At 51.1% G+C, this 23505-nt stretch overlaps 1 protein-coding gene across 1 annotated transcript in view; it reads left to right on the top strand.

Annotated features, from left to right (window-relative positions):
* The window catches only part of P3H2 (prolyl 3-hydroxylase 2), a 112343-nt gene extending 90213 nt beyond the window's left edge, over nucleotides 1-22130 (top strand). Inside the window, exons 6-15 of the mRNA XM_065410940.1 lie at nucleotides 317-406; nucleotides 1761-1801; nucleotides 3197-3291; nucleotides 9591-9718; nucleotides 10933-11028; nucleotides 11119-11269; nucleotides 11742-11859; nucleotides 12547-12622; nucleotides 17872-18012; nucleotides 22038-22130. Of these exons, the coding sequence (XP_065267012.1) occupies nucleotides 317-406; nucleotides 1761-1801; nucleotides 3197-3291; nucleotides 9591-9718; nucleotides 10933-11028; nucleotides 11119-11269; nucleotides 11742-11859; nucleotides 12547-12622; nucleotides 17872-18012; nucleotides 22038-22130 (1029 nt within the window). The remainder of the gene's footprint in view (nucleotides 1-316; nucleotides 407-1760; nucleotides 1802-3196; nucleotides 3292-9590; nucleotides 9719-10932; nucleotides 11029-11118; nucleotides 11270-11741; nucleotides 11860-12546; nucleotides 12623-17871; nucleotides 18013-22037) is intronic.
* Nucleotides 22131-23505: the final 1375 nt, after the last annotated feature.

Below are 23505 nucleotides of genomic sequence, written 5' to 3'. Positions count from 1 at the left end.
CTGAGGCCTGGTCTACACCTAAAATTTAGGTTGACCTAGCTCCTTTGCTTAGGGGTATGAAAAATGCACACCCCTGAGAGACATGGTTCAGCCGACCTAAATCCCAGTGTAGACGCCGTTTGGTCGATGGAAGAATTCTTCCTCGGTACTGCCTCTCGGCGGCTCCTACTGCGACGGAAAACCCCTTCCATCACTGCAGCAAGTATCTGCGCTTGTAGCCTCAGTGCATCACCCGAGGTCACGCAGGAATCCTGAATTGGAGGCTCATGCCCTGACCAGCCTAACGCTTCCTTCTCCCTTCCCTTGGCTGTTGCAGGAAGCTGCCAAGTTTCTGAGGCGTCATAAGCTGGAATCTGACCTCTTGCAGATGGGAGCAACTGGCCTGGGATTCGTATACACCGAGCCGGTAACGACATGTAGCTCTTCCTGGCCATTACAGTTTGTTAGTTCCAAACTTTGCCGCTTGGTTTCGGTCCGGTTTTCTGTCCCCATTAGCAAGGCCAAGCGTGTGAGGTGAGGGGTGCAGTATGTCTCAGAGCGGTCTATCAATGTCCGTTTAAGTCCAGAAGAATTTATTAGCCTGACAAGGCATATAGGTGTTACCAGTGTGTAAAAGAGACGGACCTCACCTGTTAGACCCCCATCACTGTAGTAGGTGGCTGTCTCACATTCTTTAATATGGGCCCCTTTTCAATCTAGTTACAGGCCTTTTTATGACCCTCATTGTGGTTTTGTCATCCATGAAGCACTCAATTAATGAATTAAACCTCCCAGCATTCTTGTCTACTAGGGAAGTCATGTTAGCCATGTTTTGCTGTTGGGGAAACTGAGGCAGGCACAGAGCGGCGAAGTAACTTGCCCAAGGGCACAAGGGAAGGCTGTGGCAGAGCAGAGAATTGAACGTGGACCCCAGGCCAGTGTGTTAGCCATTGGAACATCCTTTGTAAGCAGCTGAAGTAATGGATTTGCAGATTAGAGAACATCCTGAATGCCACTGGACTGCGACAGTGCTCCAAAGCCATGCACCCATGACTCCACGCATGTGGAAGTGCAGAGTGGAATATGCACTCGGATTCTTCGCTCCTTTCCCTTCTGCCTCAGCCTTTCTTCGGGAGAACCAATGCTGTGGCTGTTACCTGGACTTTGTGCCATTTGCTGACACTGTGACCTGTGCACCTTTCCCTAACGCGTGAGGGAGGAATGGTCCTGATAGAGATAGGAGGATCTGGACCCTCTCACAGTCTGTAGAAGTTTGAATGTGGAGGTAGACTTCATAGCGTGGCTTGTCTCTGTAATACCTGGACTCTGAACACAGCTCGACTTGGGGAATACTCAAGTTCAGAACCAAAGACATCTTGGCCCATCTCTAGGGTATTGTGGAGTATGTCAGAGCTGCTAACATCGTCTGGTTTGTTGCTTGCCCTTCCTGCAGAGATCAGCAAGATGCAACACAAGCACCACTGCATGCGTTTTGGCATAGCTGGATGGAGAAAAGCGTGTGTGTGTGTGTGTGTGTGTGTGTGTGTGTGTAAGAGAGAGAGACCACTACAGTCCATGGAGAAGGTCACAGAAAGGGTGTGTAAACGTGCTCCCTGGGACATGCCAGCACAGACATCACCTGCACATTCCCAGGAACCCGTTTTTTCTACATTCCCATCTCCAGTGTTTAAAAACTCAAATGTTTTGTTTTTCCTCCCGAATTGTTTTCATGAGTCACTTTGGTTCCGTGTAAAGAACCCAACCCCCCTCTCTCATTGCAGCGCTACTGGAGCAGCTCCGGCGCCCGTCAGGACGAGCACAGGTAAGTCACTGACCAAAGGCACAACCTTGTTTTCTGAATTTAGGGTTACGCAGGAATCAACACCGGGTTTTAAAATGGACGCTGCTGTGATCGAGAGAACAGTCTGTTTGCTGAAGAGAGCTGGAGCGGTACCTGGTGTTTCCAGTCCTGAACTCCAAATGTCCCAGCAAGCACAGTAACTCAGCAGAAACGATGGGTCCCTTTTCAATCTAGTTACAGACTAGATTGTAGCACCCATCGTGGTTTGTGTCTCGCAAACATTAATGAATTAAACCTCCCAGCACCCTTATCTAGTAGGGAAATGGTGTCAGCCAGGTTTTACTGATGGGGAAACTGAGGCACGGAGTGCCCAAGTGACTTGACCAAGGCTACCCAACCAGCCAAGAGCTAGAACCCAGATCTCCTGAGCCCAAGTGCTGTGTGTGAGTGCGGAGAACATTCTGCTCTTCTTAGAACACACGGTTCTGAGACGCTCTCATCTCATTCAAAGCCTAGCACCTCACCTCCCTGCACCATGCTGGGCCGTGGGCTCCGGACTCCTTCAGAGGGGAGAGCACCACCTGTGGAAGCTCTCCTAGCCTTCCTGCAGCATGTAGGTGTTCCTGGGAGGTCTCTGCCATAAGGATGGACCTAGTGCGTTTAGCTTGTGACACCTGACGGGCTCAGAGAGCACAGAGCAGGGGTGGGGCTGTACGTGTCTCTGCAGTGCCTCTGGGTCACAGATAAACTCCATGGGTGAGGCATTGTGGCATGCACAGCTACTGCCCATAAACCTAAGGAACCTGCTCTGGGGAGCTTCAGTCTCTTTGGTGTGAATATGACACCTTTCAAAAGCACAAAATACTACCCCAAAGGTTTGGGTTTGTTTGGTTTTTTTTAAAAAGGCAGTTCACATGGATTGTGACCCATTACTCCAGTGGCAATCCCGTGGTTTGTTAGGAGCTGTGCTGTTATAGGACAGCACTGGATATTTGAATTATTAAGCATGTCTCCCATGCTATTCTTTTCCTCAAGTGCTAGTTTCTGGTGGTACCGGTTTAGACGTGTTCCCAAACGTTTTGCAGGCCACCGGTTCCAACCTGGTCAAGATCATGCAACCAGCACTGAGGCCAATGTTTTCAAAAGTGACTCATGATTTTAGGGGCCCAGACACTGTAAAGAGGTCCAATTTTCAGCAAGTGCAGGACCTTGCCCTGCCAAAAAAATTCAGGTTTCTTTTTTTGAAGGAGTCTCAGGTTGGGCACCCAAAATGCCTACTCTGTATTGAACATCGCCACCTTTCCTTTCCAATGTATTTCTTTTACTGATTTTCTGACAGCTGCAAAAAAAGCAGCATTCCCAGAATCTGAAACCACTGAAAGCTCGTGGCTTTTCCTCTTGTCTCCTGCTCCTCAGAGTCCCCTCGGGTGTTAACAGTGAGCTGGCAGACGGTCCCGCCCTGTCTGTGGGAAAGAAACCTGCGCCCCAAATGGATCGAGAACTGCGGGAGGGTAAGTCTGCACAAGGGATCTCCACCCAAACCAGAGGCTTTCTGGGAGCAATGAAGACACGAGTTCTGTCAATAGAGGGGACGAAGCCACCAAGTCACATCCTGGTGTCTGCTGTGGGAGTTGCAGTTCTGTTTGTTACAACTCTGTGTGACGGTGCCAAAGTGAGGGACTTAATGATGCCCTGCAATTAGGGCCTAACTCTGCACGCTGCTGAGCATTCTCCACTGAGCTCAGAATTTGGAGATGGGAGACTGGATTAGGTGCGGCTCGGAAATGGCCGTTCCCGTGTTGTGATTTATACTGAGCCTGAGCACTCTATCCCCTTAGTGCTCTGGGGCGCCTTTCACCTTCCAAACGTGGTCCGGCCGTTAATCCTCACACGATACCCCGGGAGGGGAATATTTCCCTGTCGCCCAGAGTCGCACACTGAGTGACCGTGAAGCATTAGACTTTTGGGGAATTCCTAGCCCCCACCCCATTGCTAGTAGTCCTAGGCCTAGCCTCCGACTCCAGTAAGCACTGCTGACTTGTTCTCCTTGCTCGCAATTTCATATCTTGGCTTGGTTCAAGTTATTTCCTTCTAACGCCTGGTAGGCACATTTATCTGCCAGTTTTCAGCTGGCTCAGTAATTGTTTCCCAGCCAGAGAGAATAGCCACCAACTATTATACTAACAGCTGAGCTTTTCCCTAGGATGATTTTGAAATCAGGCGCGCTCTTGCCAAACTCCAAAGCCATTCCTTCGCTACAAAGCAGCCTGACAGCAAGCCAGCCATAGCAGATCTCCTGTCTCCACCGCTGAGCCGGCTCCACCTTGCTTGGGCGGGAGAGAAAATCACGTCAAATATGAGGACCTTTGCTCTGCTCTTTGGATGGGGGAAGGGAGGGTTCTGCCCTGTGGCTGTCACTGTAACAAGATCTTGCAATGCTTCCTGGGTAATCCTGGCCATTGCTCCCTTTGGAAATCATGGTCAGCAGCGGCAGGCAAAAACGACGCAGAGCATGAATAACACTGTGTGATCAACACTGGGGGAAACTAACATTTGCACTTGCCAGGGCCACATCAGCTACTTGTTCAGATCATCAGCGGCTGTGCCCAGTTTGCGTGCAACGAAGCACATCACGGCCACCGTCGTCTTTAATATCCAGGCACAACTCTCAGCAGCAACAAACACTCCCTCCTGAGTTGAGTGGCCCCGCAGTCTTGGACCACGCTGCATGTCTCTCCGGGGGCTGCGTTTGGCCCACCATCGTGGAAAGCGATCCATATATTGCTCTCGCACAGCACAGGCAATGTCGGAAAGCCTGGTACTTGAGAGCTCCCGAGTAAGCTGCCTGGTACAAAAGCTAATTGGGATTTTTTAGTCGAATCCTTTTTGGTTTGTTTTTTCTTTCTTTAATTTTTTGTGGGAAATTTTCACTTTAGCTGAAATTCTCCAAGTTTTCAGTAAAAAAAACACACACCAAAACTAAAAGACTTTCAGTTTCTGTCTCCCCCCACCTTTAATTTCCTTTTTATTTTCCCTGTTTCCAGTGAAAAAAGGGGAGAAGAAAGGAAAGAGAAAAGGGGGGCATAAGGAAAAAGGATTGTTTTTTGTTTGTAAAAAATCTGAAAAATCACTCTCCAAAAAATGGGTTTTATTTTTCATTCCTTTCAGAGATTTGCCCAGAAAACCCTTTGTGACAGACTCTGTCCATGACACATTTGGGACCTGATTCTTTCCCGTCCTGGCTTTGCATAGGCATCATTTCATTGAGCTCAGTGGGCTTGCTGCAGATTCCCACGTGTGTCATTTAGATCAGAATCTGGCCCCCTGGGTGTCTAGATTTAGCCCAAGAAAATGCCAGTGATCTTGTTGCCCTGTTCCATTCCAGCTTGTGTTGACGCACGTACTGCCTTAGATAACGGAGCCCCTCTTTTCATGAGCATATAAAGTCTCGAGACACACTGGAGGCGAAACAAATCATTAGCACCGTCACAATGTGTGTGTGTGATGTTAGGTTTCCCCTTGATCCCGCTGCAGTTGTAACCACAGGCCCGGAAAGCTGGAGGATCCTAGCCAAGTACATACCGAAGGTGTGATACAAGGATGCAGTGTTCACACTACAGCTCCCAAGGCGGCGGCTGCAAGTTGGCTGGGTCAGCTCTGTGCAAACCGGCTGTAAGGAACCAAAACACATTTGTAAGGCCTTCTGTTCCTTCAGGCTTTTTTGGTCTTTGATCTCGACCCACACTGGGCTCCTCTCTGCCAGGATAAACATCCCAATGTTGCAGGGTCAGCCCTGGCAGACGCCAAAGCCAGCCAGCGCATCACGAGCCTCTCCAGAAAATACTGCGCTTGAGGATGGGCTCCCAGAGCACCTGGAGGAAAGGGACGGCAGCTTCAGCTTCTCCACGCACCAAGCCACCTCCTGCCATCCTCGCTTCAGCCCTGGCCACATGGAACAGGCACTCGGGATGCAAAGACCACATTTGTTTTGAGCTAAGGGTTCACCTGGCTTTGAAGTTACAGGCAAACCTTGATTCACTCAAATTCAGGTTTAACCCAAGATTGGTTGTGTCCTCTGAGCCTGGCGAGGGCACGGAGCAGAGCAGGGAAGGGATGAGGATTGCCGAAGTTAGCCGAACTCCCAGCGTTAGCATTATTCCAGAAGCTGCTGGTTTCATTGCCTGTGGGGTGTGTGCAGGGTTTCTCCAGTCCTGAACATGACGTGGACCTGCATTGCTGCAAAGCTTAGGGGCTCCATGGGGCTAGAGCTGCTGGGCTTTGCAGGAATGGAGCTGCTGGTTCTCCAAACAGCTGATCCTCAGAAGGTCTTGGTGTCTCCTCAGAATTTGAGTACTTGGGTTTTGCCTCCAAACTCTGAGGCCAAACTCCTTTGGGTTGGCCGCCCCCGTGTGTGCACAAAGCTGGCCGGAGGATTGATTCAGAATGAATCTCGCAGCACATGTGAGCTGTCAGAACGAATACGGCTCCTTTTTTATTTTTGGCTGCAAATGATCTGTTGTAACCGTAACATACAGTCGGCGTCATTCGTGGCTTTCCCCAGCAGATGGCTGGAATTACAAAAATGTCGCCAAAAATGAAAAGCCTCCCGAGCTCCATTCCTGAATGGCGTAGGGTGGGGATTAGTAATAGGCTCTGTTCCTAATCCCTTGATCTTTTCACTGCTTGGGACCGTTGGTCTGACTCCCCGCTGGTTTGTGGTCAGTGGATCAGGCCCCAGATCTTGTTCGCTTTACTCCCAGAAGGAGTCCTGTTCGCTTCCACTGGATTGTTCGCTTGGGTGAAGCAAACAGAATTGAGCCCTTGGTCAGCTGTTTGGTGGCTTATATGGGCCTGTCTGGGAGCTATCCTAACCACTGGGAGGCCCGGAGTTAGATGAGATGAGGACGACAAGGACAGATCGCTTTCAGCACTGTGTCTGCTGGTCCTGGTTACATTTAGAGGACTGCGAGTCAGAGCTCCTGGGTTCCATTCCCAGCTGCATGGGGCCAGTTAACCCCTTTGGGCCTGCCTTTGCCCATCCTCTAAGTAGTGATGCTGCTGCTTCCCAGTGAGAGGCTCGGTGGATGTCTGTAAAGTGTTTGGAGACCTCCACGTGAACAGTGCAAGGCCAGGGCAAATCCTTCGGTTTTGTAAAGACAGTCTAGCCATGAGCAAAGCCCTAGCACTTCCCCGTTTGCACTGGAGAGCTCACCAGCACCGTGCATGCTGGGACCCAGCACAGCACAGGCGCCAGGTAGATCAGCACCTACAAACCGAAGGAAAATGAAGTTTCATGTTTGCGACGTAGCAGTCACCCTCCTTTCCCTGGCGGGGGCATGCAGCACATCCATGTCAGCTTGCTGGATATTTGTGGTTCACTTTTTAACAACTCCATCCTGGTTATTGAAGTTGATCTTCTGCCAGCAATGGGGAGCTACTGAAAGCAAATCCAGAAGGAAGCAGGAACAAAAACTTTCTTAGAGGTGCCCACTGTATTGGGTATGTATAAGAGACGAATCTGATCCAGGAAGTTCAGAGCCCAATTGACTAGTGCCCCGAGTGTGGGAGGTTTGGATCCAGGACTCTCTTTCTGATACGTGCGTGTTTATAATAAATATTATCATCAAGCGACAGAACGGACTGTGAGGGATGCTCCCCGTCCAAGAAACCTAAATCTTCTTTGCAGATCATTCCTCGGCAAGCGATGGGATCTCGACTCACTATGGTGTCTCCTCCGTTGGCCTGGAGCCCTTCCAAACCAGCAATGTGCTGCAGTTGGCAAAGAAAGGAGGATTTAGTAGAAATGCTCCATCGTGCCACATTTCGAGAGACGTGCTGTGCTGCCACTGCCTGCTTTTCATTGCAGCTTTCCAACAGCAGTTCTGTTTCCCGTGGCTCCGAAGCGTTTCACCTCCCCCCCCCCCCCCCCCCCCCCGAGAAACATCTGGTTAAGGATTTAGTTTTCGAAACACACAGACTTTGTTTTCATTGTCTTGTTTTTCTGTTTGGATGAGGGCGGCCTCATCCCGTGTCCGTGCGCAGGAGAGCGAGCGTGTGAGCCAAATAGCTAATCACTTCCCCGCTCCCTGCAAGGTACGCGTCCGATTCACCAACTGCCTAGTATTTATTTGTAATACCCTAGCTCCTAGGAGCTAGGCGCTGTACAAACCCAGGACAAAAAACCTGTCCTGACCCCAATCTGCAGTATGGAATGCTGGCCCAAGGCAGACTTGTGCCAAGTGAAGACGGCATTATCTCCATGCTATCGGGACAATACATTGCCTGGTAGATTTCAAGGGGACCTCAAAACCAACCCAAGATATTACCCATTGTGAACAGATATGAATTGATTATGTAAAATTCTTCCACAAAAAAGGGATCTTGGCTGGAATCTCCAGGGAATACCACAGGAAACAACTGTGTGCGTCCCCATGCCCAGTAAAACATGCGATGTCTCTTCAGCTGGTGTTTGACGGCTTTCCTGTAGCCAAAGCATACCGCATCAGGCCGAGTCACAGCAGGCTTGCGTACGGCTGCAGCGCCAGGACACCGGGATGAAGTTTTGCTGGCCTGAAATAATTTTAGTGCCCCTACGAGCTTGCAGGCCTGGAAAATGGGGGTCTGCCCCAGAGCATGATGGGAGAGGGAGGTGCAGGCCTGCCTTCATAGAGCGAATCTAGCCAGGGGCGCTTCTAGCAATAGATAAACTAGGCAGCAGATCTGGCTCCTCTGTCAGGACAATTTGAGCGGCATTGTGACCCTGCGGGCCAGGTTGCAATGCTGCTCACTGCAGTTCGGCCCGGCCGCCTCTCTGGCGTGACGGAAGGGCGGCCAGGCCGAATCGGGTGCTGCAGGCCTACGAGAAGGGGGCGGAACATTGGTGTTCGAGCTGCCTGTGATGGCAGCAGTCAGCTTTGTCTCCAGCCCTTCCCAGGGCCTTTAGGAATGACCCCTCCAGTAATGGGGCCTTAGGACTAGGACTGATTTGTGATGCGCTAGCCCCTGGAGGCCCCGTTTGGGAAGCCAGGCCCTTTCGTGCGAGCTGCTGCGCACGCATCGTGAGACCGGCCCAGCGCTAAGGAGCTTAGAACGTAGAAAACGAGAGACGAGAAGGATTCAGCAAACTGGAGGGGGGACACTGGAGGGGTGAGGCTACTGGGAGCAGCACAATGGAGTGGTCCCCAGCGGCACAGAACTGCCACTTCCACAGCTTCCTGGTCTCCCAGGAGCCCTGCGGGGGGTGGGGTGGGGTGGGGTGGGGGGCAGATCCGCTCCATGACCGCAGATTGGCCTTCAATGAAAGCTCCCGTCAGCAGCATTAGGTAGGAGTAATGCAGCTCGCTCCCAGCAGCCGCAGAGTAAAAAGAAGACAGAAAAAATGCTGATGACTATTCCAGGGGCCGGTGCCTTGAGCCAAATACAAAAAGGCTCGTACAGAACGCATGCAGTGGAAATTTAGGGTCGACTTAAAATAGGAATTGGTTCTATTGGCTGCTCTGCGAAAAAGCCAGTTAGCTGGTGTCCGGGGCCCCGTTGCGTCTCTGTGCAGCGTTTTAGAGTCTGGCCCGTGCGTTGCCAAAGAGCCTGATGAGAAAGTGGGAATCTCTGGCACTCTCGCAGTGAGTGGATTTCACCTCTGTGTCTTTGTTATTGACACCAGGCCAGATCCTGCTCTCTGTTACACGGCTGTGAAGCCAGGCCTCTGGAACGCCACCAGGGTGATCTCAGCTGGCCTGGTGCCTCCGTGTGACTGACAAGCCAGTGAAGAGGTGTCCTGTTCAGGGTTGTTTTGTATCTGTCTTTCCGTTAGGCGGGTCTCTGCTCTACAGCGACGTGCAGTTCATCTATAACTCCCAGCAGCTGAACGGCACGCAGCGAGTGCTACTGGATAACGTCATCTCGGAGGAGGAGTGCCAGGAGCTGCGCAGAGTGGCCAATGTGAGCATCTGAGATGGCGGGGGGGGCTGTAAGGGGGGGGGCTGCTGGGTGGAGGGGCGGGGTCGGAGGGGTTGCTGGTTGCAGAGGAACCACGTGGGCAGAGGATCTGGGCTGGGGAGTCATGTGCAGAGGGTGTAATTGTCTGGTTTTGCCTAACTGCACAAGGCCCCCAGCAAACACAAAGAACGTGTCTCCAAATTCCAGCCTCCCACACGCACGTAACCGCTAACGAGGTCTCTGGGAGTTGCGTGGGTGTATCCAGGGTCAGAGGTTACAAAACGGTGTGATCCGTGCACTAGGGGAGCATATCAAACGGCCGTCTGCAGTCCTCTCCAGCCCCACTGCCGGCCCATGCAGCGCCGATAGACACCAGCTCTGGATGTGGCCCACTGTGTTTGCTGGTTACATAAGAAGACCCCATTAGGGAATAGCCCACCCCTAAATAATCCCTTTGCCTGGGTTCCAGGTAGCCCCTGAAGTGAGTTGAATCATCTCATTCGCGTTTCCCCGAGGGGTGCAGTTTGTTTACTTTTTGCATTTCACTCAGAGGGGACAGTGATAGCAGCGGGCCGTTTTCGCTAGCTGTCTATCATTTTCTCCCGGTTTCTCTCTGCACACAGGGCCGTAAGCTTTGAGTTCAACAAGACTTTGGTGGGGAGCCTTGAATCCCACAGCAGATATTTTCATTTTAAAAAAACTGGATGACATTTAAGGAAAGTTCATGAGTTGCGAGGATAATTTTCCATTTTTCTTCTTTAGCAAAATTTGAGCTGTGTTCTCGAACAATACTACCCAGCTTTTACATAGTGCTTTCAACCCAGAGATCTGCAAGGACTTTGCAGAGGAGATAAGGACCATTATCCCCATTTTAGAGAGGGGGAAACTGAGGCACTGTGGTGGAGTGGCTTGCCCGAAAGCAAAGTAGTAGCTGAGCTAAAAACACAGCCTTGCACTCCTGAATCTCTCTGGGTTGTCACAGAGCCATGGCGGCTCAATTGTCATCTCAACCAGTAACGATGTTGCAATCGGCCCTTAGCCATTGCCATTGACGGTGACCAAAGCAGAAGGGAACTCGCCTAATTCCATCAGTATTTCTTATTGGTGAGGGTTAGATATTTTGGGTGGGGAGAGCAGGATAAACCGGATTTGGGGGTTTCTGCTCAGGATAATCGATGTCCCTGCCCTCTGACCTCTGCTCATGTCTTTTCTTCCAGGGGATCATGCTGGCTGGAGATGGCTATCGTGGGAAAAGCTCACCCCACACCCCCAATGAGAAGTTTGAAGGGGCCACCGTCCTCAAAGCTCTCAAGGTGCGATTTGCCCCTCTCTCCGGGGCTCGGGGGGTGCTCTGCTGCCCTCTGGGCGGCCGGTGCTCACTCTGGCGTGTGCTTGCCCTGCAGTTCGGCTACGAGGGGCGCGTCCCGCTCAAGAGCGCCCGCCTGTTCTACGACGTCAGCGAGAAGGCCCGCAGGATTGTGGAGTCCTACTTCCGGCTGAACTCCACCCTCTACTTCTCCTACACGCACATGGTGTGCCGCACCGCCCTGCCGGGTAAGGGGGGCAGGGGCCGGCCTGGCGGCTCAGTGCTAAAGAAACAGTCCGGAGGGAGGGAACGGCGCTGTTTGTACTGTCTCCTGCCTCGGAGATGCCTCCCCCACGTCCTCCCTGGAGGAAGCCACCTGCAGGGGGCATGAGTTTGTTCGTTCTTTCGTTCTTCATCTCTCGTCTGCCTCTCCTCCTTCCCTTCTCTGTCTCAGTGCCCCCCTTTGCTCTCAGTCACCCCAGATTGGCGTGTCTGTTCCATCTGACCCACGGTGTTTCCTGCCTTGCTGCGGTGGGCTCAAGGCAGGTGTCAGTTCTTTGTCTCCGGGCTCCCCGGAGTCCCCCTCTTCGCCCGCGGTCTTTGCATTTTTGCTGGCAGCGAGACCCCTCCCAAGTGCAAAGGCCACGGTGGGGAGCTGAGCTCGGAGAGCCTGTCACACTCATCTCACCTCTTCCTCTCCCCCCGCGTGGTACTGCCTAGGCCAGCAGGAGAAAAGGAACGACCTGAGCCATCCCATCCATGCCGACAACTGCCTGCTGGATCCTGAGGCCAGCGAGTGCTGGAAGGAGCCCCCGGCCTACACCTTCCGGGATTACAGGTAGGAACGCGGGGCTGAGATGCCGTGTGCCAGATGCAGGTGCCAGGCCGGGGAAACAGACCGGGCATGTTCCTCGCTGGGCACCAGGTCGGTGGGGCGTGACCAGGAGAGCCCGCTTTGATGCCTGGTAAAGGTCGGCCGCCCTAGAGCAGGTAGATCCCAGCCAGCGATGGGCTGAGGAGGCAGGCTCCAGATCCATGGTACGGTCGTGGTTTTAGGAGGAATTGGGGCCAAGGTCCAGGCAGCGGTTGGCTGCGGCAGCCCCATGGCGTTCTAGGCTGTTTCACCCACCTCGCAAGGCTGGCCAGTCTGGGGACATGGTCAGCACATCCATGCCAGGAAGGATGGAGGTGCGTCCCTGCTGGGCTTAGATACAACCCAGAGGGGAGATTACCCACCCCATCTCCATCCCCCACATACCTGCCCCTGCTAGCACCCACAGGACAGGCGGGACTCGAACCCCTGAAATCCTGTGGGCCCAGCCACCTCCCATTGACGTCAGTGGGAGCCTTTCCCTGGCAGGCGGAGTGGGCCCTGGGAGAGTGGTGAGCATTCTTCTTCCCACTGGCCCACGGGCCAGATCTGCTGGGGCAAATCCTGTATGTGTTAATGTCCACTGTGAGCCCCTCCCTTCCCGCCCAGGGGCGGCCAGCCAGCCTCACTGGGATCTTGTCATTCTTCCCCCAGCGCTCTGCTGTACATGAACACGGATTTCGAAGGCGGGGAGTTTATATTCACGGAGATGGATGCCAAAACTGTTACTGTAAGTAAACCGCCTTGGCTGGCAAAGCCGATGTCAGTGGGTTGGCTGAGGAGATCCACGTTGTTTTCCTTCCTAGTCCGTTCCTCCAGAGCGCCAGTTTTTGTACTAGGGGAGAGGAGGCCCCATGGGAGTTCCTGAACCGGAGGCTGGTCCCGCCTATCTTGTCTCACAAGTGTCCAACACTATGAACTGCCCATGGTGCGTGGGACTTTGGTCCAACGCCTCGGAAGTATTTAGGAGTTCGATGGGAGTTCGGCACCTGAATACCCTTTTGAGGGATTGGGCCCTTAGAGTTCTTGTTCCCTACACTTAACGCTGAGCAATGCAGTAAACAGAGCTGGTCTACTGCTTTTTCCCATCGGCCAACGTTTGATGGCAGAGGAGTTAGACGAAATGCACGGTCTGACGATGACGCTGATATTCAGCAGTGCTTTCCGTCAGAAGAGCTCGAAGCACTTGAGAAATATTAGATAAGTCTCATGCCTTGGTGAGGAGGATTGCGATGGTGATTACCCCAGTTTACAGATGGAGAAACCGAGGCACGGAGAGGTGATGCAGCTTGCCCAAGGCTGTGCAGCGGGTTAGCATCAAGCCTAAAAAGAGAACCCAGGTGTCCTGACAAACAGCCTTCTTCTTTGGCCACCCAGTGATGGTCTAGAGGGAACCTGTTCATAAGGCAGCACAAATGTCAAGCTGCTAACTCCATTCCCTGGGACGTGTTCACAGAGCTCTTCCGCTCTCTGCTAGCGTGTGTCAGCCGAGCAGGGATTGGTCGAGCCACTCGGGAAGATGCTTGTTAACTTCCTTTCCAAGTTGAGTCACACAGAGAGACAGCAGGGCGGAGTGCGGGAAAGATACACGCCGCTGTTGCTGAACAAAACTGACCCTGGTCTCCTTGGAGGCAATGGAAAAACACTCCGTGATTTCAGTGGCAGCAGGATTGGGCCCTCAGGAGTGAAAAGGGTAACGCATTCTGGGATCCAGTAAAAGGGCCACAGCTGGGGCCGTGGACAGCCAGGGCTTTTCAGATGACTTCAGCTATGACCTCAGACGAGTGGGCCCCTCCATAAAACAGTCACATCCCTAGCTTTGGTAACCTTAGACTAGAATCCATTCTGGGTGTAATCTGAAAAGACATTCACCGTTCTAATGCTGCAGAACAAGGCTACCCAGAGTGTGAGGTCTTCAGTGTGGCCCACAGCCACCCCCTCTCTACAACGGCCAATGAGGACAGCCTTAACCGGTGGGAGGGTTTTTATTGCTACCAAATTAAGCTAACAAGCAATTTCTGTTCCTCTGTCATGAGTAGGGTGACCAGACAGCAAGTGTGAAAAATCAGGACAGGGGGCCGGGGGGGGCAAATAGGAGCCTATATAAGAAAAAGACCCAAAAATCATGACTGTCCCTATAAAATTGGGACATCTGGTCACCCTAGTTATGGGAGATACAAGTGGAAGCAAATTTAAAATTCGTATTAAAGCTAATGTTAAAAAAATTATATAATACATAGGTTGGGAAAAGAGTGTCTGTACATCTGGGTATAGTGCTTAGATTATCCACAAATACAAAGTTAGTTTTTAAAAGTCATATGATACGTAGAGTACATAATCCGCAATAACCCACATTTAGGTGAATAGATTTAACAATACAGTTTAGATATTAGAATCTGAATTCTCGGGTACATCACTCATGAGAAGTTGGACAGAGATTTGGTTGTGGAAAGCAAAATATATCAATGAGAGGGGATTGTCCCTCTCTGATTGAGAATTAGGTTGGTTGTCCATTTAGAAAATACAATCCATGAGGAAAGTATTTGTTACTTTCCCTACTAAAGCCGTGTCGTAACCTTGCTGCTGGCAGCCCATGCGCCTACAATCACTCAGGATTCCTGACTTCTGCAGAGTGGATTTTTGGAATCTCTGATCCATTAAGTAAAAGGTTTAGACTAAGACACAAAGTTTATTAAAAAAAACCAGACAGGCTGGCCGAGGATCCTACTTCATGTGGTTGCCCAATTGACTGAGCTTCTGCACCCCCTAGTGGTCAAATTTGAAGCAAGCAAGACAAGGTGGGTGAGGTACAAAACTTTGCCTCTCTCGCCAACAGAAGTTGGTCCAATAAAAGATATGACCTCCCCCACCTTGTCTCTCTACTATCCCGAGACCAACATGGCTTCAACAACACTGTATCATAGAAAAGTAAGGTCATCAAATCCGGCCCCCTGCGCTGTGGGAGGACCAAGAAAACCTAGACCATCCCTGTTCATCCTGTTCTTAAAAGCCTCCAGTGACGGGGATTCCACAACCTCCCTGGTGAGCCTGTTCCAGAGCTCAACTCCCCTGAGAGTTAGAAAGTTCTTCCTAATGTCTAACCTGCATCTCCCTTGCTGCACATTAAGCCCATTGCTTCTGATCCTCTCTTCAGTGGACATAGAGAACGCTTGATCCCTGTTCTTTTTATAACAGCCTCTCACATATCTGAAGACTGTTATCAGGTCCCCTCTCGGTCTGCTCTTCTCCACACTAAACCTGCCCCGTTTTTTAAACTTTCCTCATAGTTCAGGTTTTCTAAACCTTGGATCATTTTTGTTGCTCTCCTCTGGCCTCTCTCCAGTCTGTCCACATCTTCCCTCAAATTGGGCACAGTACTCCAGCAGAGGCCTCATCAGTGCTGAGTAGAGCAGGACAATTACCTCCAACGTCTTACATACGACACTCCTGTTAACCCACCTAGAATGATACAAGTGATATCCTGTTAAAGAAATAAGCCAATCACAGTGTAGGGTTAGATTGTAAGTGTTTCCCCATCCTTGTCTCCTCCACTCTCCAGCCACCTTCATTTAAAGACAGAATTTGTGCTTGCTATGAGTCCTTTGAATTCAGTTCAGTGTTGATAAATGCAAAGTAATGCACATTGGTTATGTATAATCCCAACTATAGATATACAGTGATGGGGTCTAAATTAGCTGTTACTACTCAAGAAAGAGATCTTGGAGTCATTGTGGATAGTTCTCTGAAAACATCCACTCAGAGTGCAGCGGCAGCCAAAAAAGCGAACAGAATGTTGGGAATCATTAAGAAAGGGATAGATAATAAGACAAAAGATCATATTGCCTCTATATAAATCCATGGTACGCCCACATCTTGAATACTGCATGCAGATGTGGTCACCCCACCTCAAAAAAGGTATATTGGAATTGGAAAATGTTCAGAAAAGGGCAACAAAAATGATTAGGGATATGGAACGGCTTCCATATGAAGAGAGATTAATAAAACTGGGACTTTTCACCTTGGAAAAGAGACGGCTAAGGGGGATATGATAGAGGTCTATAAAATCATGACTGGTGTGGAGAACGTAAATAAGGAAGTGTTATTTACTCCTCCTCATAACACAAGAACTCGGGGTCACCAAATGAAATTAATAGGCAGCAGGTTTAAAACAAACAAAAGGAAGTACCTGGTAATTTTTTCACACAACGCACAGTCCACCTGTGGAACTCTTTGCCAGAAGATGTTGTGAAGGCCAAGACTATAACATGGTTCAAAAAAGAACTAGATTCAGGCAGTCTTTGGACTTACGACACAATTGGTTCCTGAAAATTGCGTTGTAAGTCGAAATGTTGTAACTTGGAACCGCAATCCACTCGGGACCGAATGTCATAAAGTCAAAACCAATTGTCGTAAGTTAAATCAGAGTGTCAATTCAGAAATGTCTTAAGTCGAACGTTGTAAAGTCGAGGACTGCCTGTAATTCATGGAGGACAGGTCCATCAATGGCTATTAGCCAGGATGGACAGGGATGGTGTCCCTAGCTTCTGTTTGCCAGAAGCTGGGAATGGGCAACAGGGGATGGATCACTTGATTCCCTGCTCTGTTCATTCCCTCTGGGGCACCTGGCACTGGCCACTGTTGGCAGACAGGATACTGGGCTAGATGGACCCTTGGTCTGACCCAGTCTGGGCGTTCTTATGTTCTTATGTATGAAATATCAACTGTCCAGTTCTCTGTTTGAAAGGCACTTTCGGAATAAGGAGTCCAATGCCAGGCCTTTAGAGAAATGTCTGTTTTCAAAAGTGCTAGTCACCCCTATGGTGTGTCAGTTCAGCCCAGATATTGCAGGAGCTCCACAGCCACGCAGGCTGCAAGGGAAATCAGATCGATTGACCGGGGCTGGTCCAATTGTCCTGAAATTCAGGAGTCTTTTGTATTCCAGCACTGAAGATTACCCTATATTAGGAGTGACTCTGCAGGAAGCGGGGGGGGGGGGGGGGGGGGCGGGGGGGGGTTATTATCCCAGCTGGTCATTTTGCTGACTCTAGAACTGCTCCCACGTTGAGCCATGTGGACCAGGCTGAAGCAGGCAGTTTAAAGTCACCACACCCGCTGCAGGACATCAGGCAGGGCCCTGCTTCCTGGGGGCTTGCCAGTCCCCCTTGCAGCGCCGTTGCAGTGATTCAGTGTGAATTCAGCCAGGCTAGATTGTAGCAGCATCAGGGTCAGGTTTGCTTTATATGTTGTTTATATAGCTAGCCACAAGACATAAGTTATCCCAAAGCCAGCTTCAGCCATCTCTGAATATTATCTGGCCCCATCAGAAATTACATATGGCTCCAAAAGAGGGAGAAGAGGAACATTGCTCGTGTTTCATAGATTCCTGGTTTCCAAGGCTAGAAGGAACCTTTGTGATCATCTTGTCTGACCCCTGTATAGCACATGCCAGAGAACTGCCCCAAAATAATTCCCAGAGCAGGTCTTTTAGAAAAACATCCTGCCTTGATTAAAAATGGTCAGTGATGGAAAATCCACTGTGACCCTTGGTAAATTAAACATTGGAGCAGTTACCCTCACTGTCAGAAATGTATGCCTTATTTCCTTGTATGCAGTCAGAGTGTGATGGTCAACCTGATCTCATTGAAGGAACATCTAATTATTACCTAGTTTGAGCACAGCTGGTTTGCAATGATTGAATGTGTTGCACTGAATGTTGCACAGACTTTGCACACTGCATCATATTTTCTGGGTTATTCCTCTGCAACAGGACGGAGCCCTTCTTCTGGAGCTAAATGCCCATCTTGGCACTAAGTTTTTGAGTATCCTGGAGCTATCCAGAGAGATCCATTAAAGTCAAGGGCCTGAACTGACGGGAATCCAGGGCAACACAAGAGATCTGCAGTATGCTGGTTCTTTGCCATGAGTCTAAATGCTGGTTGTGTTTGCAATGTTTTACTTGGTTTTTTTTTTTTTTTACAGGCTTCTATCAAGCCAAAGTGTGGGCGCATGATCAGCTTCTCATCCGGCGGGGAGAACCCCCATGGGGTCAAAGCAGTCACCAAAGGCCAGCGGTGCGCTGTGGCCCTCTGGTTCACTTTGGACCCACTTTACAGAGAGCTGGTGAGTTCTTTCATCGTGGCAGGAGCAGAGACAGTCACGAATGGCACGGGGGGTACAGCGGGGAGCTAGTGGAAAACCAGGGAGCTCCGTCATGTGCAGCAAAGAGGCCCCTCTGCCTAGCCACAAAGATGCCTGCCTAGGCAGAGGTGTTGTGTCTGCCTCGGAACCAGGGGATGTTTCCATAGCTGGGTGGAACCCATCTTCAGGGCTTTGGATACTGTCATGCTGATGGAAAGTGACTTTTGGGATCAACCAGCCTCCCCCAAGCAAAATGAACCCTTCCCCCAATGAATGCAATAAATGCATTGTAGCAGGCCTGGACTGGGAGTCAGGAGATCTGGATTGAACTGTGTGACCTTCACTTCTCTGGGCCCCAGTTCCCATCTGCACAGTGGGGACAGTACCCTGTCCTGCCTCAGAGGGGCTTGCGCTGATAAATTCAGCCATGTTTGGGACCTGCCTATTACGACACTGGGGGGGGTGGAGGGCTGGGCAGATCGTGGTTATACTGAAACCTCCACTTAGAGGGTGACAGGGCAAGTGCCAGGTCTCTGTGTAACCCACTAGCTAGTGTGATTTATGTCCCCTGCTGTGCCTGGTCTGAGGGGGTCAGTCTGTTACAGAGCTGGGCTCTTTGGCTCAAGCTGTAGAGACTCGTGCGCTTTGTTCTGCAAGTGGTAGAGTGTAAGGGCAGACGGGACCACCAGATAATCCAGGCTGACCTCTGGTATCTCACAAGCCACCAACACCACCCAGTCACCCATGCACCGGCTGGACCCCTGGGTTGGGCCAAGGTGGCAGCCATCACATATGCACCAGTCAAGTCCTGGGACTAGTCCTTGAATGGGACTGGCCTGGTGCATAGCCCTAGTGCTGGGCTCTCCCCAGAGGGGACTGTCACCCTAGAAGAGGATTTGTTGTATTGGATCAGCTCAGTGGTTCCTCAGGTCCCTCCTGCCCCAAGCATGACAAAGCGCTTCAGAGGAACACAAAGAAAACCCATAGTGCACCTGGCCCGTTGTGCCCTGTTGTGGGCCAGGGGCTACACGCTCCTTCCTCACCCCGTCATGTGTATTGCCTTGAAGCCTGGGCCGCCTCTACCCACATCAGTCTGAGCTTCTAGAGCTGCCTCTGTCACTGACAGGCATCAAAACTGGGGGCGGGGTTTTCAAAGGTCTTCAGAGAGTGAGCTGCATGAGACCCAGGGAAAGGAGTTCCTTGCTCCCCCAGCACTTCTGAAAATCTGCCCGTGTGTCTCTTGTAGCAACGCCTTATCGGTCATTCCCAGCGTGAGGGAGGTGTGCAGGGATGGAGGGAAAGCTCACTGCTCTGCGATTAACCAGCTCTACCTCCCCAGGGCTGTCTACACTGCAGCCGGGGGTGCAGACCTGCTCACTGTACATAGCCACGAGGACGCCGCGGCTTGGCCTTCGCGAGCGAGTACGTCCTGGGCTTGTACTGCTGTTTGTAGTGAGCTAGCAAGGTCCATCTGCACAAGCCGCCGGTCACACCCCAGGCTGCAGTGTAGACATAGCTCCAGTGTCCCTGGTTTGTTCCAGACCCAAATTCACCTCGCAATTCTGCCGTCCTCTCACCTCCTGTTTTTGTAACTTCTTTTTCCCTCCTCCAAAGACTGGCTCCCGCCAGTGAGCGCACAGACAGGGGTCAGGATGCTAAAGGAAATGGATTTGAGTTAAATGCCCAGAGGGTTTCCCGTGTGACCCTAGCGTGGGCTGCGTTTTTGGCCAGGTCTCGAAGCAGGGCCTGCAATCTGGGCCCGGCTCTGAGGGTGTGACTACACTGCAGACAGAAACCTGCGGGCTGCAGGCCAAGGTCTGGGAGCCTCCCACCTCGCAGGGTCCTAGAGCCTGGACCCCAGCCTGAGCACGAACATCTATGCTGCAGTTAAACCACCTCTTTGCTCAAGCCCCCCGAGCCCAAGTCAGCTGGCAGGGGTCAGCCGCAGGTTCTTAATTGCAGTGTAGACAGAACCTTGGAGTGATGTTTATGCTGAGCATTAGTGACACCTAGTGGACAATTCAGTTAATGACCGGTATCCCAGTGGAAATCCACAGCAAGGGGGAGGACCAGGAGCGCACCCCGGCTTTGTGAGCGCACGGTGCTTTCAGCCAGTGATCTCAAAGCCCTTAACAACCATTAGTTACTTCAGCCTGGTGGGGCCCTTTTCACCGATGGCAAAATTCTGGTACGGGGGGGTTAAACAGCTCCCTCAGGGCACACAGCAAATCATCGGCAAAACAGAATAAAGCCCAGGAGCCCTGACACCGAGTCCACTAATCCAGTTGTTAGACTGTGCTTCTGCTTTCTGGGTTCTGGCAACCACAGCCCGTCCATCCCTTGGGGCCTTAGTTTAGGACACATGTACATGGCGGTGCTGTCGTGATTTGTGTTGTGCTACGTGCTGTACGTGCATCGGACGAGACCTGCCCCAAAGAGCTTCAAATCTAAGTAGGCAAGACAGTCAAAGGGTGGGAGGGGAAACTGAGGCACGGATCAGTCACGTGACCTCCCCAAGGTCATACAGCAAGGTCATGGCAGAGCTGAGAATGGCTCTCCCAAGTGCCAGCTTAGTGCCCAATCCATTAGACCGCACCGTGTCCCCAGGTGAGTTGTGCCGAGGTCTTATACTGGCCTTCCGTGCCAGGATGAATTTCCTCCTTGATAGAGAAATAGCTCAGAGACGAGAGGAGACACCAACACTGCTGCTGATGTTTATTCCTCCTCATAGACTCATAGACTTTAAGGTCAGAAGGGACCATTATGATCATCTAGTCTGACCTCCCGCATGATGCAGGCCACAAAAGCTGACCCTCCCACTCCTGGAATAAATCTCTCCCTTGACTCAGCTGTTGAAGTCCCCAAATCATGATTTGAAGACTTCAAGTTGCAGAGAATCCTCCAGCAAGCGACCCCTGCCCCATGCTGCGGAGGAAGGCGAAAAACCTCCAGGGCCTCTGCCAATCTACCCTGGAGGAAAATTCCTTCCCGACCCCAAATATGACGATCAGCAGAACCCCGAGCATGCGGGCAAGATTCTCCAGCCAGACCCTCATTGACCATTGTTACCAATTACCAGCGATGGCACGTTATTGACCTATTGACTAAAATCACATTATCCCATCAAACCATCCCCTCCATAAACTTATCAAGCTTAATCTTAAAGCCAGAGAGGTCTTTCGCCCCCACTATTTCCCTCGGAAGGCTGTTCCAGAACTTCACCCCTCTGACGGTTAGAAACCTTCGTCTAATTTCAAGCCTAAACTTCCCGACGGCCAGTTTATATCCATTTGTTCTCGTGTCCACGTTAGTACTAAGCTGAAATAGTTCCTCTCCTTCCCTGGTATTTATCCCTCTGATATATTTAAAGAGAGCAATCATATCCCCCCTCAGCCTTCTTTTGGTTAGGGTAAACAAACCGAGCTCCTCGAGTCGCCTTTCATACGACAGGTTTTCCATTCCTCGGATCATCCTAGTGGCCCTTCTCTGCACCCGTTCCAGTTTGAGTTCATCCTTTTTAAACATGGGAGACCAGAACTGCACACAGTACTCCAAATGAGGTCTCACCAGTGCCTTGTATAACGGAAGCAGCACCTCCTTATCCCTACTTGAAATACCTCGCCTAATGCATCCCAAGACCGCATTAGCTTTTTTCACGGCCACGTCACATTGCCGACTCATAGTCATCCTGCGATCAACCAGGACTCCGAGGTCCTTCTCCTCTTCCGTTACTTCCAACCGATGCGTCCCCAGCTTATAACTAAAATTCTTGTTAGTCATCCCTAAATGCATAACCTTACACTTCTCACTATTGAATTTCATCCTATTACTATTACTCCAGTTTACAAGGTCATCCAAATCTCCCTGCAGGATATCCCGATCCTTCTCCGAATTGGCTATACCTCCCAACTTTGTGTCATCCGCAAACTTTATCAGCCCACTCCTACATTTGGTTCCAAGGTCAGTAATAAATAGATTAAATAATCTTCTCCTCCTCTTCTCTGCAGGAGCGAATCCAGGCAGACGAAGTGATAGCGACGTTAGACCAAGAGCATCGAGGAGCCAGCGACCTGAACATCAACCCAAAGGACGAGCTATAAACTAGGCCAAGGACTTTCGATTAAATATTTATTTAATATTGTTAATCCTATTAGAACCCTTTTATTTTTATACAGAGCCTCGGTATAAATGAAGTGGTTAATACGAACATGGCGCCTCTGTGTTTTGGCACAGCTCCCTCTGGGCCCCATGTGCGCACCTCTCCTGCTGGGGCCGATTCTTCTGGCTGCCTTCACTGGTCTTCCCCAGCACTTCTATTCCCCTGGCAGGCTCTCTTCCCATTCCTCAGGCAGGGGTCTCTCTTCAGACCCAGACAAGGAGAACATAGAGTGAGAGTTCCTGGAGGATCACACGCCCCATTCCCAGCAGGGCGCTGACCGCAGAGTGAGGGGAACTGGACAGTGCTTGCGTTGTCCTGGGCTCGTGCAGTGGGGGTCAGACCTGGCTGGTTTGGTTTTTTGTGGTGTCTCCCCTTCCAGAGCCAGTCGCGGAGTTAGGTCTGAATCCTGCTCCGGGAAGTGCATGGCTCGGATCTGGCCATAAATTGCTGAGCACAGCCAGGGGGTTGGAATTGTCTTTTAAGAAATCATGTCCACTGAGCACAAGATGGAATTTCTCTGCAGCAGGTTCCCGCATGAGGTCCCTTCCAACCCTGATATTCTATGATTCTATGTGCTTTGCACAAGGCCCAGGCAAAGGGCTGTGAAGAAAAGGGGACTAAGCCAAGCCGCTTGATTTCCAGCTGCTCCACAGTGAGATTGGCACTCTCAGTGATTGCAGTTTCCCCATTAACAGCTTGGGGTGCAGGAAAGAAACTCAGCCTCCTGCTGTCATCTTTGGATAGGTCCATCAATGGCCTATCATTGGTCCATCACTAACTGGTGCCACTACTGGTGAAATTTAAGGTTAGAAGTCCCCAGCCCCAGGCCCATGCAGTACAGCGTCTGACAGTGTCAAGGATGTTATGGGGACATGCTGCTGGGTGTGCATTTTGCATCTGTTCACGGGCAAGATACTGTAGCTACATCCTGTCCCGGGGAGTGAGCGCATGCCCTGCCGCAGCAAAAGCCATTTATGCTCCTGTCGGTGTTATGTGCTTACTGCGTTCTTCACTCGAAGTGTAATGCCTTGAAGGATCTGGCTTCTTCTGGGGGTAGCGTAGGCTGTTTGTTAAGCTCATGAGCTCCGGTAGGCCACTAAGTCCGTATCTTGCTGTGTCGTCTTCTCCACTCGTAGGGTGAATATAACTCTGGGGCCAGGCTGGGAGGGCTATAGGATCAGATCCTCAGCTGCTCTAAATCAGCGCAATCACTGAAGCCAGTGAGGATCCTGACCCTCAGTGCTGGCCCCATGCACAGGGGTGAGTCGTACCCCAATCGATCAGCTGCAAAGCAAAGAGCACCTTGGCAGGCTGGA

The sequence above is a fragment of the Emys orbicularis genome, chromosome 9, assembly GCF_028017835.1.
Source record: "Emys orbicularis isolate rEmyOrb1 chromosome 9, rEmyOrb1.hap1, whole genome shotgun sequence".
In the NCBI taxonomy this organism is placed as follows: domain Eukaryota; kingdom Metazoa; phylum Chordata; order Testudines; family Emydidae; genus Emys; species Emys orbicularis.
The sequence above is the reverse complement of the archived record's forward strand: the minus strand, read 5'-3'. Positions and strand labels throughout refer to the sequence as shown.